Here is an 18,495-nt window from a genome sequence, read left to right as displayed (position 1 = left end):
GGATTGTTTACATAGAAAATATAAATATTTATTATACCTTTGGCATAAAGCAACCTATATAACCTATAGTACCTGCTCCTCGTGGTTCTTTGTGTAGAGACTTCAGGAAATCAGCTATGAAGCCTGACAATCCCCTAGCCTCATTACAAAGCAACTTGTCCTTCCTGCTTTCATCACAGGCACACGCGCGCACACACACACAGAGGTGCGGGTGTGAAACTGCGTGGATTCCGAACACGTTGCAGCACGGTGCAAACACCAAGCCAGGTGGTTAAGAGGTAAGAGGGGCACAGCCAGTCACCTCCCCAGTGGCCACAGGACAACAGTATTTTGGAAGCAGGCTTTGTACGGGAGCATAAATGCTTACGTACCGCTGGTCCAGATTCTCACAATCAACAGATTCTTGTTTTCTCTCCACCTCCCCACAAAGGAGTAAAATAGATCTTAGTGTTCTGGCCCAGATGACATAATCCCTGACCAATTCAATCTCCAATACTGGATGGGGAAATTTAAGCCCAGAAACGGCTCCATATGCCACAAGCAACACAAGACAAAGCCACCCACCCCACAAGCCCTCTAGACTGGGCTCAAGCTCTGGATCTACACAGACGCACACATCAAACTTTTCTCAGAAGTCTCCTATCTCTGCCCTGATGGGTCACAGCTGTTCAGAGGAAGCACCTGGCTTTGCAAAGGAGCTGGACTTGCCCATCTGTTAACTGTGCCCAGTGCCAGGGCTGCCCATTCCCAACACACATCTGGACAAGCATCTGGAACGCTGGAATAGGATTCGTCCCGTGGACACGAGGGCTTGGGAAAGCTCCTGTAGATGCCCAAAGAGACTGGCGCCCAGATGGTTTCTGGATGAAGAGTCACCACTGTTTGTAACTGTTTTTCAAATATCATGAGGCTTAGAAAAATGCAAAATCTGATTCATAAACCTCGTCCTGAACTTGGAACTTGAAACCTCGCTTAGTCTTTGGCTCTGGAGCAGGACTGACTGCTGACCCTGGGAGAAGGTTCTGGAGGCTCTGACTTCAGCCCTGCTTCATGGAAATGGATCCCCATCAACCATAAAATCACCTTCCTTCTTCCTGATTGTTCATAGAGTCTTGTGATGAGAAAATTAACCTGCTGAGCTTAAAATAAGACCCTTGAACACTTACCATGGGAGAAGCTGGAACACAGCCCAGCCTCTGGAACACCATGGCCTACTTGCTTTAATGACAGCCATTCCAAGCAGGTCACCTGAGAAGGTAATTTTAAACCTCAAGATTACACCAAAGGTTCAGTGATGGTTAATTTTATGTGTAGACTTGACTGAGCCACAGGGCACCCAGACATTGGCTCAAGCATTATTTCTGGATGTGTCTGTGAGAGTGTTTCTTGTTGAGATTAACACTAGAATTGGTAGACTGAGTAAAGCAGATTGCCCTCCCCAACTCAGGTGGGTCTCACCCAATCACTTGAAGGCCTGAATAGATAAGAAAGACTGACCTCCCACAAGTGAGAGAGAATTTCTCCTGCCGGATTGCCTTTGAGCTGGGACATCATTCTTTTTTTTTTTTTTTTTCCTGCATTCAGACTAAACCTGAAATCTTAGCTCTTCTTGGATTTCAAGCCTATATGTGTGCATACACACAGAGACACAAACACACACTCTTGGTTCCATTTCTCTGCAGAACCTTGCCCAATCCAAAAGGCCATTAGCAAGAACCCTCATACATGCATCAAACACCAGTTTTGACACAATGAGCTGAAGAAATTACATTTCAAATAATCAACTCTCTGAGCCACAACATGTTTCACAAAAAAAAGGATTCCTTTCTGCTGTCCCTCAACTGGACATGTTAATAAGGGAAAACCAGGACTTGTGAGAAGTTGAAAGAGACTCAGCCTCATCCACGGCAGAAGGTGACTGGCTGCGCCAGAGGAAGACCACATGTATGATTGGAGTCGCGTGGGGTGGGATGGGTGGAGGGGGCCTCACCTCATGTATTTTTCAAATTAAAAGGTGAGCCCTTCCTTTGCTAGCTGTGTGTGAGTCAGAAGCTGGGAAATGCATGAATAGTCGATCAGCATTTCCCGCAGACTCTTAGACTCCCGAACCCCACTGTCCTGGGTCAGAGAACAGAGACACCCTGCCTTGGAGAGGAAGACGTGAGATAAGGAGAAAACAGATTCGTTCAAAGCCTATATGACCTCACCGAGTCCTGCTGTCTCTTCTGAGTGTGGATGCTCTAACGCATCTTTTCTGATCAATAGCAGTCCCTAAGAGTTGAGCTCCTCCCGGGTGCCAGCTAAGCAATTTACATGTAAGATCGCATGCAAAACATATAAATCACCCTATAAGGCAGCGCTGTTATCTCTGTATTCCAGACGACGAAACTGAGGCTCAGAGAGGTCGATCTCCCCAGGACCAAGGACCAAGGGCTGCCCCAGCACAGACCTCCCTGGAGGCTCACCTTGAACCACCTCGTGCCCGGCAAGAGGCAAGGTACCAGTTCCCCCACTCACTCCCTCTGCAAGCCCACTCCACACCACCAACAGGCTCCACCTCCACTTATCTTTAACACCAAGAAACCCTTTGCCTTTGGTACAAACTTTCTGGAACTTGTCGCTTACCACAGCTCACACATTCCTATTTCAAATTGATCTGGGCAGACTTCTCATAAACTCTTTCTAACGGTGACTCCCTCAGGACACATGTTGGTTTGGGGCAGGCCAGCCTCCATCTCCTCCCTCCTTTGGGCATCTGTATCCTTGGTGAATCCCCCTCCCCATGGTCCCCGTGGGTGAGGAGGCCTGACCACTGGCCACACCCCCAGCTCCAGGAGTGGACCATGGGACTTAAACCTGAGTCAAAATCAGTGTATTGCAACCTCCGGGGCCATGGCTGGGAGGTTGGGGGGAGTATGGGACTAATCGGAGCCAGCGACCTTTGCTAGGCAGGCAGGAAGGGGGTCAGTAGAACACCCAGGTGAGAGCTGCATCGCCATCTTCTAGAAGTGGAAAATAAAGCCAACGTGGTAGAGGACAGATTGGAGGGAGAGACCAGGCTCCAAGTCTACTATGATGCCATCCCTCCTTGACATCAACAATGCTACTCTCTTTGTCACCGAAGCCAGTCTGGGCTTTCTGTCACATACAAACAAAGGAACCCTAACCATTGTCACAGGGTCTCGAAGGAAAAAAGGCATGGCTGTAATGATAAACACCATCTCGGGATTCTCCCACATTTTAACAGCAAACCTTCCACATGTAAGTATAATTTTCCCATTTTGCCAAATCCTTTAAAACCCTAGGACTCTTCCCTGTTTCTGGTTATAGAAACAAAGAACCATACATATAACGCACCTCAGTGACAACATCGTGAAAGTTTTCACTCAGGTCAACCTGTGAACAGGTTTTCCGAGACGACAAACATCCTGGTGATCTTCCCCCAGGGCTGTTCACTAGCATCCTGGTCCGAGGAAAAGGCAAAGGCTACACAGCTACAGAGAATCTGCAGTCACCCAAGTGTCCCCAGGGGGGCAGTGGGTCAGCCTCGAGGACACAGCTTGAGAAAGAAGCAACTGGTTCTAGACAGAGCCCCAGGTTGGAGTCAGACTTGGGTTCCTATCACGGTGTTTCTACTTACAGCCCTGCTTCCTCGCCTACCCGGGGATGGGTGGGAGGCACAAGCAGGAAGGCAGCTTTGCCACAACTGTCACAGCGCTCCCCGCCCAAGAAGGGGGAGATTCAGGGAAGAAGGAAGGGAAAAGATATTGCTGGCCCATCTGCAACAGCATGGCCCCTTCGCCGTAATTTTTCTTTTCTGGTACAAGGTCCCGTTAAACCAAGTGACCACCACTAAGAGACGGTGGCATTTACTTAAAGGGTGGTTTTAAGTAAATGCCCACGTTGTGCTTCACAGGACCCAGCAAGACCAGAGAAGCTCAAGAAGAGACAAAGGATCGTTCCACTGGGGCCAAAACAAACATTTCTAACTAGACAGAAGAGAAGTTCAAATTCTCTTACTCTGAAATGTAATCCTAAAGCCAGAGGGTTTGTTTACTCAAAGGCCTGCTCAACAGCTGGTCGGAAACTGGTTTCCCAATGCGCCCGGGCGCACGGCTCAGGCAGACACGGAGGCTGGGGAGCAGAGCGGGAGCCCAGAGGACCCACGTGGAGAGGGGCCTGCCCTCCCCACCCTCCCCTGCAAAGAGACACAAAACAATGCAAAGCCGGACGGGTTGGTTTGCTGTCAGAAGTTCAGTTTGGGGGTGCGGCGGTCAGATTCATAGGCTGCACATCCAGGGGTGTGATTCCATCTCAGCCCTGCAACTCCTGTGTCTGGGAGCCTCCTGGAAAGTCCCTCACCCTGAACCCAAATTTCGTATCCACGTCACGCACTTCCCTGCTGCACCTAGGGTTCTGGTGGCAGAGCTCACCACGGTGGGGCTTGGAGGGAGATGGGGAGTGACCGATAACGAGCTCACGTTTCTTTCTGGAATGACAACAGTCTTCTATCACTGACTGGGGTGATGGTGCACAACTCTGTGAATGTACTAAAAACCAAGATTTGGACACTTTAAATGGGACACCTGTATGGCATGTGAATTACATCTTATAAAGCTGTCATTAAAAGCAGGAAAGATAGATATCTATGTATGTATGTGTATCTATCACATTCATTCATTTCTATACTTATAAAATCTCTCTGGAAAGAGTCACAAGAAATTGACAGCATCCGGAGAAGGAAGCTGGGAGGCAGAAGGGCAGGCTGGGCTAAGAAGGAGATTGTTCACTGTACCCTCTGGCTCCTCGTGAATTTCAAACCTTGTGAATATATGAGCTATTTTTAAAACAAACAAGCAAATAAAAAAATAAAATTCAAAGAAGCTAATTAAGATAAAAATTTAAACAGACCACGTGTGTGTCAGGCCTGCCTCTTGGACAGGACAGGGGGTCCCCCTGTCCCACCCAGAGGCTGCCTGCCGTCTCCGCTCACCTGGTGACTTTAGGAGCCAAACCCAGCATCTCTGGCCTTTCCTCCACCTGAGCTATTTTCACTGTGAAGCCCACAAAAGTAGTTCTGTGGCTCAAGGACCAGCTTTCTGCTGAAACCACACTACTCGTTCCAAGGAGCATGTTACCTTTGACATTTGGAAAATTAATAAAGAAGATGAAAACGGCATGTGTAGGGGAGAGATGGAATCAAGCAGCTGCTGTGAGTTAGCTGCCAGCCTTCGCACCCGGCCAAAACTTCCAATGCTCTGAGGACAGAGGCCTTTCCTGTTTTTAACCTCTGATCTCTACCCTGCATCTTCCCCCTCAGAACATGACAAAACTGAGCCTTCCCTAGAAAACCAAGCAAACTTGGAGAAAGAACACGACCCCCAAACCCACTGTGCAGCCCCACCACGTAGGGAAGCAGGTGCCGGAGAGCCAGTGACAACAGCGCCATGTCTCCCAAGAAGGGGCGATGACCTGGGATGGGCCCCAGGTTCGAGGGCAAACCCAAGGCTGGCGACCAGGGTACAATTCCCAAGCACCAGCCTCCTCCCTTTCCTGCCTTGGGCACAGCCCCTGCGCTCTACCCATCACCAACCTTTTAAAGCAGTTTAAACGAGTCCAACACCAGCGTGATCTGAATCTCATCTGGCTCCGCTCCAAGTGGGCAACTTGAGACTCTCGGTTACATGAGACAAAAGCATTTTCCTCAGCGCAGTGAGAGCTTCAGGATCTCAGGCAGCCCAGCTCTAACAGGGCTCCGGCCAAGCCCTCCCAAACACAGGTGTTCCAGAGACTTCCAGGTACACAAGCAGCGCTGCCACACCTGACGCCTGCCCTCCCCACCACGCCAGACACTCTGCTCCAGTACCAGCACCCAGTCAAGCGCGATGACTCAAACGCCCCAGAGCCCACAGGCGCAGGAAAGCAGTGAAGCGAGCCTGGTGTGATGTAAACATTAGAACAAACACGGTGACAAATGGCGCCAACGCTTGGTCTTGGAGTCAAGGAGACATGAGGATTGGCACTCACAAACACAGACGAGACGGGACGGTGGCTACCCAGCTCCCCGCCGCCCCCCCACTCCCCCCTCGTTACAGAGACACCGGGTTTCCAGTATTCCCATCTGCTGAGAAAAGCAGATCTGGATTTTGATGTGAAGACTCCCAATTTTATGTGTTCTCAGTTATCTCAGTTGTTAAAAACACTGCATATATGTGAAATCTAAAAAAAATGATACAAATGAACTTATTTACAAAACAGAAATAGACTCACAGACATAGAAAACAAACTTATGCTTTCCAAAGGGGAAAAGGTGGGGAGGGATAAATTGGGAACTGGCGATTAACAGATACACACTACTGTATATAAAATAGATAAACAACAAGGACCTACTGTATAGCACAGAAAACTATATTCAATACCTTGTAATAACCTACAATGGAAAAGAATCTGAAAAAGAATATATATATATGTATGTACATATGTATAGATAACTGAATCACTTTGCTATACACGTGAAACACTAAATCAACTGCACTTTAATAAAAAACGAAAACAAAAACACTGTGAAGATCAAAACAGAACAAAAAACGTATCTGTGGGCCGTCAGTCTGCAACCTCTGACTTAGCTTCCTGGCCACGGTTCATTTGGTCCCCGGTGCCACGCATGTGTGACACTGAATAACTGAGCTAACATCATGGGCCCAGAGAGATGGCCTGGTACAGTCAACTGAGGTCCTAGATCTGTTCACCAGCAGTTCAGTCACAATGAAGAGGTACTAGTCATTACCTATACAGCCTAGCTGCTCCCCTCCTCTCCTGGGCACTGTCCCCTCAGGATTAACAAACTGACACCACTGTTGACTGATCACAACGCCAGCCTCCAGCACCCAATGCACAGTGTGCCCCGGGCTTACATTTCACACAGGACCACATACCATTGACAAGCCTTAGAGTTCCTCTTCATAACTCCTCAGGGTTACGCCTCCACCTGCCCCCTACCCTTGTTTCCCTTTCCTTCCCTCAATCCCTAAGGGACAGATCCAACTCTCATTCTTGCAAGAAAAAATAAGCACGCCCCGGCTTTGACCTATTTAAGGAGCCACGTGAAATGTGGCCACAGCAAATGCCCCAAGACCTCTTCCTCCAGCTCCCAAGTTTGCAAAGGGGTGGGTCCACTTCACGCGTCTGTGAGGTGCCAGGAGAGGCAAGCGAGGCCAAAAGTGAGGAAGGAAGCCTCTAGGGGCAGCTCTGTTGGTTCAAGGGCCACTGCCTTCCTCCCTTTCGGCCTTGCCTCTCCAGGCACCTCACAGATAGGTGAAGTGGACCCAACCCTTTGCAAACACACTTGGGAGCTGGAGGAAGAGGTCTTGGGGCATTTGCTGTAGCCACATTTCATAGATGACTGAGAGGGACTCTTTGGTGGACCCGGGGACACAACCACGGCCTTGAAATTCTGGGGTCACTGTGCTTTGGGACACACATCATAAATGACCCTTTCAGCATCCACTTGTCCCTGCCACGTGGTAGGGGAGGTGCGGGGGTGTCAGTCCTTGCTGCCACTGCCCCCCACTTCAGGGACAGTCCACACTTCAGGGACAGTCACTTTTTTTTTTTTTTTTGCGATACGCGGGCCTCTCACTGTTGTGGCCTCTCCCGTTGCGGAGCGCAAGCTCCAGACATGCAGGCTCAGCGGCCACGGCTCACGGGCCCAGCCACTCCCCGGCATGTGGGTCCTTCCTGGACCGGGGCATGAATCCGTGTCCCCTGCATCGGCAGGTGGACTCTCAACCATTGCGCCACCAGGGAAGCCCAAGAGACAGTCACTTCTGGACAGAACTCCCAACCCCGCCACCTCAAGCCGAGATGTCCAGCTGCGTGGCTGGCATTTCCGTGGTGTTTCTGTCACCCTCTTTCTCACCAAGGCTTCTCCCCTGCCTGACCATCCCCTTCACCATGCCCACCTCTCCAGGCCCTTCCGGTTCTCCTGACACTTTCCTCTTCATCCTCCTCTTCATACCCACTGGAATCTCCAGCCCTCCCTACTGGTCCTTCCAGCACCTTCCACTGGTCTCCCCTCCATCCTGCATCCCCGAGGCAGCCACATCACTATTCATCCATTCACTCAGCAAATACATGTTAAGCACCTAAAAGGGGTCAGCATTACTAAAGCAGCCTTTTCTTCATTACACTCCTGTATTCAAATCCTTGATTTGCTCCTCTGACCCACTACTAATCCCAAAACCCTCTGGCTGGGATTCCTGTCTTCCAAAATCCAGCTGCAACAGGAAAAGGAGTGGGGGAGGAATGCTGGATTGGAAATCAGACTCCTGCCCTTCACCAGCCATGTGGCCTTAAGCAAGACACTTCATCACTCTGCAACTTGATCTACTCATCTGTAAAATGGGATTCCGACAGTACACTCCTCACAGGAATGAGGACACATATAAAATGTTTGGCGCAGAGGCTGGTATACAATAAAGGGCTTAATGAATATTAGTTGCTATTATTATTATTGTCACCATAATTTCCAGGTGATCATTTTCACAAACCCTGCCCACCGCAAAACCTGCTCGGCCAGCCGGTCCTGGAAGAACCTCTTCTTCTCCCACCCCATCAGGTCCTAATCCTCCTACTCCTCCCCATATGCCTTCCCTGACCACTATGTCCCCCGCCAAAGTCCCTGGGGCTTTGATAAGTCCTTTGGCAACTTATCAAGTGTTGCTTTTGACACATGACTCCCCTACAGAATTAGATTGCCTTTCACCTGACAAGTAGAATCATACAAAGGCATTATCCTATCTCCCAGATTGAATTGGAAACTCCTTCACCTCGGCTATGTTCTCTCAGCATCTTCTAGGCTTCCAGTGGGTCATTAAATACACTGGTAAGATTGCTCCATCCATTCAGCCATGCTCTCTCCTGGGTCCCTGGCTGAGCATTGGGGAGACCCAACTGACCAGGCTAAAACCCAGCCCATCACATCTTGGAGGCCCAGAAAAGGCCAGGCTGAGCATCAGAACCCCTGGCCTTGAGTCCTACTTTTCCTACAAACTCACTGGGTGACCTTAACAAGCACTTCCCATTTCCAGGCCTCAGTTTCCTCATCTGTACAATGGGTAGAAGGAGGGAGATCGGTGGCACTCTGAGTGCAAAGAAACCCCACACCCAAGAGGTTACAAGGCCCCGAAGCCCTCCCAGGCCTGAAGAGCCCTGCCCAGGCTCTTTGCCATGGCCCCCCTTCTGCTTCACACCTGCCAATGAGAGGGGGTTGCCTTCTCCCTGCACCCTCAGGAAAATAAATATCAAGTCTGGATTCCCGGCAGATTGCCAGGAAGATTAAATACAGATTTTTTAAAGTGAAACCATGACAACATGATTCTAAATTCATGGTCCCAGAATTCCCCTTTGTAAATAGTTAGAACCAAAACATCAACCATAAAACTAAAATCCCAGACACAACCTATGAAGCATTCTCTGCTTAAATCTCGGAGGGTTTCCCTCCTGTGACACTCTCCTTACAGGATGCCATGCAGACACTGCCACTGGAGAGCCTCGCCCCACCCCTAGACGTGCCCCGTGTCTCCAGAAGGGCCTGTGTTGGCAAAGCCCCCAAACTCGATGAGTACATGGGCATAAGAGTTTACAGTCAAAGCCAGATAAGCCGGAGGCCTCAGGGTTAAATTAAAGAGGGATTTTCCTCCCTTTCCAACTTGATAGAAGGGATCAGTGGCAGGTCCTGAGTCCTCACAGGCCTGTTAATAAGGGCAGTCATGAGGCACCTCCTTTCCCAGGGGAATTCAGTTGTGTGCGGGACCCTACATGGGGTCCTAGGTGTCCAGGGAGGCTCACGCAGGCTAAAGAGTCACCAATTTCATATTTGCAAGGCTCAGAAACAGATGCACATGCCTGATGATCTTGGCCGTATGGCTGAATCCTCATTTACAGGCAAAAGCAAGACCAAAAGGTTGGGTATAAATTACGTCTGTTTTCAGAATCGTTTTTTTAAATACAATAGGACACTTTGCTGCTTAAAGGGGAGCCGGGGGTTTGATTGACCCAATCTCATTCCCAACATCCCAATAGCCCTGGGAAGCAGGTACTTTAATCAGTGCTGGGAAACAGATGCACATAAAGGTTCAGTAAACTGCTCAGGTAGACAACCAGGAGGCCCGCACCTGTGCTACTGACATCTTGGGCTGGATCATTCTTTGTTAAGGGGGTCTGTCCTGGGTACTGTAGGGATGTCCAGCAGCATCTCTGGCCTCTACCCACAAGATGCCAGTAGCATCCCCCTCCCCAAGTCATGACAATCAAAAACGTCCCCAGAAATTGCGAAATGACCTCAAAGCAGGCAGAATCCGCCCCAGGAAAGAACCACTTGAGGGACCCTATTCCTCCCACACGCTATGACTTCTTTTTCAACTTGGTGGAAAACTGAATCAAGGGCATACTCTCTACCCTGGTTTTTTTTTTTAATCTAGATTTTTGCTGGGTTAGATTTATTTAACACTTTCTTTACTGTGGTGTGTAAGATTAAACATCCATGGGAATTGGATGAAAGTACAACCTTCCAGTAAGACCAATAAGTCCTGGGGATGGACTGGGCATCATGACTATAGCTAACACTGCTGTGTGATAGATGGGAAAGTTGCTAAGAGAGTAGACCCCAAAATTTTCATTACCAGGAAAAACATGATTTTTTCCTTTTTTTGGCATCTATGAGATGATGGATGTTCACTATACTTATTGTGGTCATCATTTCACAATATTTGTAAGTCAAGTCGTTATGTTGTCCACGTTAAACTTATACAGTTCTGTGTATCAATTTTATCTCAATAAAACTGGAAAACAAAGAAAAGAGAAAACCCACTTGAAAAGTAAAAATTAAGTTAAGATAAATATGTTTCACAGCTATAGCTTTTCCCCCAATTCAAAACCTTGGTCAAGCAATCAAAAATGACCTCCTAATAAACAACAAGATCCTACTGTATAGCACAGGGAACTATATTCAATATCCTATGATAAGCCATAATGGAAAAGAATATGATAAAGAATATATATATATATGTATAACTGAGTCACTTTGCTGTACAGTAGAAATTAAACACAACATTGTAAATCAACTCTACTTCAATAAAATTTTTTTTAAATGACCTCCTGGTGCTACACAAGCGCCACAATCTCAAAGTCATAAAAAGGGGCTTAACTTTCTAACCAGGGCTCTGCCCAAAGCTCCAATTTATTAAAATAATATTGATATACTAATGAGCAATAACTAAAAACTTTTCAGAACACTTTCCCCAAATCCTGAAAGCATTAAGCTTCTATATTTTCTCTTAAATAACTTTTATTCTTAGGACAAATGTAAATACACAGACAATGGGAGATCTGGGGAATCCAGGAGAAGCAGGAACATTTTTGTTCCTTTTCAAAGACCTGGCTTAGTAATTCACTAAGCTCCTGTGGTTCCGGTGTCTTCAGGACACGACAGCGTGCACCTTTGCCACTGATCCAAGTGCAACAGCTGGGCAATGTCAGATCACCTAGAATTTGTCTTCCTCTTCGTCCTCCAGGAAGCACCAAAACAACCCTCCTTTCAGAGAAGATGATTTTACACAGCTTTTGAAATAAGTGGCTGGGAGTGCAGCCAACAGAGATCTGGGAGAAGTGTGGCCTGGGCAGGAGAGCTGGGAGACTCGACAGGACGGGGAAAGGATCCCCAGGAGGAAACGAAAGTCGTGGTTTCTGGTGGCAGTTTCTAACTTGTCTCCACCTTGTTCATGAGACACCACGGAGTAAAGTCAGATTCCCCCTCAGATCTCAAAGGGTCAAGTCAGACCTCAGAGAGCACTGGGGGCAAAAGGTACTGAACAGTGGCCACTGGCTTACACTTGTTATCCCTGAATCCATGCAACCCCATGAGACGCTCTCCAACATCCAAAAATTGGAGGAGTTTTCTACTTCCTAAACACAGCTTCTTTACTGATTTCCTTCCAGCTCTCATAAACATGTCAAGCAACAGACCTAGGGGGGCTGGCCCTACTGCGAGCCAGGCAGAACTGCATACACACACACACACACACACACACACACACACACACACACGCACATGCACGCACGCACGCACATGCGCGCACACACACACATATACACGAAGGTACTCTGGCTCCAGGGCGCTCTGCCTCCAAACTGCCTTTCCCTCCCTCCAAGTCTGTCTCCAGTCTTTAAACAGTTTTCCTTAATGATTCCAATACATGAAAAAGCTGTAAATGCTTCTGCAGATGGGACATCAGATTGATTAATAAGTATGGGAAGAGACAGCTACTCAACCTCGGTAAGAACTGGAGATCTGCAAGAGCAAGCAATGAGATACCCAAGCATACCCATCTGATTGAAAAACATTAGAAAGTCAGATAATACTAAGTGTCAGATATGATGGGAACATCTGAGAACCCCCATATACTGCAGGTGGGAGGGTAAACTGGTACATACTCAAGGAAACCATGTAAGAGTACCCCTGGGACCCAGGAATCCAACTCCTAGGAGTCCACCCCAGACTCTCTTATACAGGTCCTCAGGAAGACGCACCTAAGGATGCAGCAAGGAGCTGAGTGCACAGAGAGGGAGAAAGGAAATGAATAAATGTCCATTGAAAGGAAATTCAGACAAGGTAGAAATATATCATAAACAATAAATAAATACATAATGAAGAATCTCCCACAGTCACATGTGTACACACCCATACAAAAAATTCTTTGCACATTCTTATTATATATATATATATATAATTTATTTATTTAATGAGCTCATATTACACATGCTGTTTTGTAACCTGTTTCACTCAACAGCATATAGTGAGTATTATATTAACATCATCATCTTTCACAGCTGCACAGTATTTCATTGTAAGGACTACCATAATTTATTTAACCAATGCTCAATTGTTAGATACCTAGGTTACTTAAACCTTTTCACTATTAAACAGAACTGCTCTGTACTTCATTGGCCATGCATCTTTGCTTCCTCTTCTAAGTAGTAAAATTAGAAGCAAAGAATAGGTATTGCAGTAAAAAATGTGTGTACCTTAGAAATGGAACTGCTTGGTTAAAGGTATATATCTTTCTTACCACGATACACATTCTTTGCTTCTAATTGTAACAGTTTCCTTGGATCCACATTCTTTCTGTGGTCTGGCAAAGCGACTCCTTCAGGGAAAACAGACACACGGGTTATGTATAAGCAATAATACTTACTACACTCTTCCTCCTTTACCTCCCTCCCTTCTCTGTATCCATCGTTAAGGAAATGGCGGCCACTGTCCAAAAAAGTCCCGATCTCACAGGTTCCCAGCATCAGCCATGCAGCTCATCGCAGAGGACATTTTGAGAAGCATCAGCAAAGCATCAGCAAAGCAAAATACTTAGGGGTTCATTCATTTGCTAAAAATACCTTTATCAGATGCCAGCTTGTGCTTGGAGCCACAACAGGCGTTAGAGAGGCACAAATGATTAAGGGCCAGTCCTGCTCTTCGGAGCCCTCCGCCTGCTAAGTTCAGCGACACTCTTGACTCCAAGTAGAAAAGCCCAAACTCACATGTGCTCTGGAAGGGAGTCTTGCTGGGAGGCTTCTCGGAAGAGGTGACACACAGGCAGGCAAACAGCAATGAGCTGGCCATGTAGTCTTGGTGGTGGAGGGGACCCCAAGCAGAGGGTCAAAGGGACATGCAGGGTTAAGGCCACCAGATGCTGCTGGAGAACACCTGAAGGTCCAGCAGGCCAGGAGCAGTGGGCAAAGCTGGGATGGGGGCTTGAGAGGGAGGCGGGGCCCTGGTTAGACAGAGCCAGCTTGCCACCACACTGAGAAGCCTGCGCACGGGGGGATGAGTGGGCAGAAGAAGGGTGAGACCAGATGAGGGAGGATGGATAGGAGTGGGGACGAGGCTGGCTGCAGGAACACCAGCCTGAAGGATACTGCTGTGACTCCGGACGCGAGGGAGTGAGGTGAGTCAGGCAGGAGGGCTGGCAGGTGGGGAAGCTCCCGTGGGGAAAGGGGTATGGCCCAGATGAGACAGTCTCAGGGAGACCTGAGAGGCAGAATAGCCAGGATGTGGTGACTGCACGCTAAGGAGCTAGGAGGGGAAGCAAGTAAGGAAGACACCCAGTCAGGGCAGCAGGCCTTTGGGAAGCCCGATGAAGCGAACGTGCAGAGGCCCATGGAGAGGTCACAGTACAGACCACAGACTTGTAGTGTTCTAGAGTCTACCGGATGACTTACTCCCCTCCCTGGGCTGCAACTTTATCCTCTGCAAAGGAGCACATGGGACCTGTGTACCATCAAGGCCCTTCCCAGCTGTAAAATGCTGTAAGTTCCTGTCCACATCAGAACTGGGGTGTCAGCTGTCCCCCTGGAAACTCGCCCCAACAAGAAGGCCTTCCTGGAAAGAGGAGGCACATCCATAAGCAGCCTCTCCTGTGAAATCGGAAGCTTCCTCCAACACCCAGCTCACAGGCCAGCAAGGACCCATCCCTTCCAGCCCTGAGTACGGGCTCTCCTGCTCAAACACGTGCCCTCACATCTGGCCACATGCTGCTTGCTTTTCTCCCCCTCTCCTGGGTAATAAGGAGCAGACTGGCAAAATAGTTCAAATACCGTCTTAAGAAGTACACCGCCTTGTGGGCTGAGCAGCCTATTTTGAGCAAAATGTTTCAAACCTCCAGGCGCAGAGCTGCTCTAGGCACCAACGTTCAATGTAACTGAACAATCAGGAAGGCAGTAAAGGACTACAGCGCATCTGCTGAAGGCCAGGCCATCCTTGGGAATGGGAACTGGACATGCCCAACCTCCAGGACTGTCTGCTGTGTGTGGGAGCCACCAGCCTGGCGTGAGAAGGGCCATATGGAGGATGCACAAGGCTAGGGCTGGGGGAGGCCAGAAAAGGAAGCAACCGCCTGGCTCGGATGTCCAGGAACACTACCCAGAGGACGGAGCATGCGAGCCGGGCCCTGATGGCTGCGTGCAGTCATGGCAAGTGTGCAGTGGGAACTGGCCCAGGAGCGGACGAGCACAAGCCAGCAGCAGGGAGTGTCAGAAGTGACAGGAGGTTCAGAGGGCTGGCTGATGGCCACAAAGTGCACTGGGGCTACTCTGTAAGGGTCTGAATGCCACATCCAGGTAGTGGCTACAGGGAGCCACTGAAGTTTGCAAGCAGAGGATAAAGGGCAGCAGGAAGGATGGGGTACAGCGAGGGGCAATTCAACGGCTGCTGCACATCAGGGGATCAGCAGAGTGAAAAACAATGTAGCCGGAGCCAGGGCGGGGGATGGGCCGAGGGATGTGGGCCCACAGTTCCCCCTTCTCCATTTTCTCAGGACCACTGCCATTTAATCCTATGGCCCCACAAAGAAACACCTTGACTCAAAGTCACACAGCAACCAAGAGCAAACCTCAAGGGAGAGCTCCCAACCCTGCCTTTCCAGATCTGGTTTCTTCTCCTGCTCTGAAAATGCTCTCAATCCCCTGGCCCCAAACCTCCAACAGCTGATCAAACACCCAAGCACACTGCATACACTAGGAAGGGGAAGGAACAGGCTGTGAATAACTGACACACACGTGCCCAGATTTCCCAGAGACCCGCCTGACTAACAGGACACATTGGGTTCATTTCCTGCAAAACCAGAATTTCCCAGGCATTAGGGGGAAATGCATCCCTCCCTGCATCCCCTGTAGCCCTCTCCATCTCCCTACACCAGAGATCCCGGCCTTCCTTTCTAATTTCCCACTTGCTCCCTGAACTTGAGCAACCTACAAAAAGCCTCTCCAAGATCCCTCCTGCCCCTGCAAATCTTCATTGCGGCAGTTCATTCAGGCAGGGTGGTATGCAGAAAGTCACTAGGCCACCAAGGATGGCCAAACATCCTAAAGCCCAGCTCCAACCCCTGGCGCAATGCTCGTCTCCAACAGGTATCCCCACAGGCTAGACACTGCTTCTTTTGGTAGCAGAACCGATGCAAAGAAAAAACAGCAGGTGGTGCCTGAGAAGCCCTCAGAGGGAACAGAGGGAGGCGCAGCAAGGTGGGTAAGGTTCAAATCCTACTTCCACCACTGAGCTTACTTGAATAAGCCACCTCGCCTCTCCGGAAAATTTTTCCTCATCTGTGAATAGGTATTAAAATAAATTCCGTGTAAGGTTGTCATAATTCGGAGCGCTATGGATAGTGTTAAGCATGAGTGGAGAGTTAAAAGGAATTCAATATTTATTGATATATATAGATACATATCATAGCAATAGCTATGGCTATAGCTATAGATAGATATATCGTTCGAAGGGGAGAAAATTCCTAAAGTGTGTAGCAGGGAAAACCAGCCGAGTGCAACCCTGTGGGGCAGGGCCGGGAGTCCCAGGCTAGCAGGAGTGCACCCAGGCGCCAGGGCCAGAGCATCGGTGCGCGCAGGTGCGGCGGGCGCGCAGTGACAGCAGGCTGCCGGTGCAAGTTGGCCCGCGGGGGCTGCAAAGGGGCGGCGGACCCACCTGAAGACGCGCAGCAGCAGGCAGGCTATGAGGAAGGCGGAGAAGGCGCACGCCACGATCACGGCCGCCTTCAGGGTGGGCAGGTCGCGGAGCAGGCTGGAGATGCGGGTCACCAGGGCGTCACCGCTGCTGTTGGAGCTGCCGCCGCCGCCCGTCGCCTCCCCGGAGCCCATCCCGGTGGCGTTCCCGGGCCCCGGGCCGGGCGGCGGCCGCGGCTGGCGCTCGGATCCGGACTGCGGCGGGGCGGCGGACTCGGCTCTGTTGGCGCGGGCGGCGGGCGCGGCCAGGAGCGCGAGCAGCAACAGCAGCGGCAGAAGACGCGCGGGAGGCGGCGCGGCGCGCATGGTGCGGTCTGGCGGCCCGGAGTCGGGCCGGGCGAGCGCCGCGGAGCCCTGGGTCCCGCACCGGCCCCGAGGCCTGCACCGGCTACTCCCGCGACGGAGCCAGGCGGCTGCGCGGTGCTTGGCAGGAAGCTGCAGCGCCCGGAAGAGTCCGAGCCGCCCGCCGCCGCCGCCGCGGCTGCCGCCACCAACACGTTGCACGGAGTCATTCGACGGGCCGCAGCCCCACGTGGGCGGGGCAGGCCACCAGGCCCGGTGCGGGCTGCGCCGCGCTCTGGACGGCCCCAGTTCCCCCGGGACCTGGCACCCCCTTGGAGAAGTAACAATAGCCAGGCGCTGTGCGGCACATCTCACATTTTATCTATTTCATTTAATCCTGCGACCCCCTTAGGAGACAGGTATTTCTGTTACCCTCCTTTAATAGCTGATTCAAGACCCAGAGAGCCAGCTCATAGCAACCCAGGTTGTGTCAGACTAAGAATCAAAAGACCATGGCACCCGGGGCAAGCCTCCATTCTACAGATGCGGAAACTGAAGCCTCCAGAGTGAAATGGGCTGCCCGATGCCCTATGCAGTGCATATAGTTCAACATCTCCCCAGTTAACTTCTTTCTCTCTCAAAGAGTTTCTTATCTCATGGCTTCGATTTTTCAGACATTGTGCACCTCTGCTTATGAACTGAATTAGGATGTGCATTTCTGCATTCATACCTTTGCTGTGGAATAGTCTTCCTCCCAGGTTGAAGTTTCAGACCCCAGGGAAACAGTAATTGGCTTGCTGTCTCTGGTTTGAAAGCTAAATGATACTTAAGTGGAGAAAGACCATTATGGATGTTCTAGAGTGAGACCCAAAGTGGGGAACTGATGCAGGGCACAGAGGGCTTTCCTGGATCACTAGGAACTATACTGCAGGCCTCAGGTTCCACCTTTCAGCATGAGGATGGATCCTGGCAGGAAGCTCTCCAGTAACAGGTAAACAGGTAAACACACATGACAAGTACTCAGTGACCTTAAACAGCTCACTCCTGGTCCTACTAAAAAAAAAGCAACAGATAAATAAAATATAGTACAGTGTAGTAGTTAGCTATTGCTTCCTAACAAATTATCCCCAAACTTCACAGCTTAAAACACACACATAGGGCTTCCCTGGTGGCGCAGTGGTTGAGAGTCCGCCTGCCGATGCAGGGGACACGGGTTCATGCCCTGGTCCGGGAAGATCCCACATGCTGCAGAGCGGCTGGGCCCGTGAGCCATGGCCGCTGGGCCTGCGCGTCTGGAGCCTGTGCTCCACAATGGGAGAGGCCACAACAGTGAGAGGCCCGTGTACCACAAAAAAAAAAAAAAAAAAAAAACACACACACACATATATCATATCAGAGTTTCTGTGGTTTAGGAATCTGAGCATAGCTTAGCAGCGTCCTCTGCTTCAGGGTCTCTCACAAAGGTGCAATCAAGGTGTCAGCTGGGGCTGGGGTCTCATCTGATGGCTCAACTGGGGAAGGATCTGCTTACAACTTCAATCACTGGTTGTTGGCCAGATTCAGCTGTTCATGGGCTATTGAACTGAAAGCCTCAGTTCCCCACTGACTGTTGGCCAGAGGCTGCCCACTGTTCCTTACCATGTGGGC

General features: G+C 49.9%; 1 protein-coding gene across 2 annotated transcripts in view; it reads right to left on the bottom strand.

Moving 5' to 3' along the window:
* Positions 1-17,075, bottom strand: part of FAM174B (family with sequence similarity 174 member B) — a 32,168-nt gene extending 15,093 nt beyond the window's left edge. Inside the window, exons 1-2 of one of the 2 annotated variants that reach the window (XM_067029556.1) lie at positions 16,529-17,075; positions 13,128-13,205 (exon numbers count right to left, since the gene is read on the bottom strand). In XM_067029556.1, the coding sequence (XP_066885657.1) occupies positions 13,128-13,205; positions 16,529-16,872 (422 nt within the window). In that variant the 5' untranslated portion in view covers positions 16,873-17,075. The remainder of the gene's footprint in view (positions 1-13,127; positions 13,206-16,528) is intronic. The other variant, XM_059059273.2, reaches the window with a different exon arrangement.
* Between the last annotated feature and the right edge of the window lie 1,420 nt (positions 17,076-18,495).

This window comes from Kogia breviceps, chromosome 3 (genome assembly GCF_026419965.1).
Source record: "Kogia breviceps isolate mKogBre1 chromosome 3, mKogBre1 haplotype 1, whole genome shotgun sequence".
Taxonomy (NCBI): Eukaryota; Metazoa; Chordata; class Mammalia; order Artiodactyla; family Physeteridae; genus Kogia; species Kogia breviceps.
The sequence above is the reverse complement of the archived record's forward strand: the minus strand, read 5'-3'. Positions and strand labels throughout refer to the sequence as shown.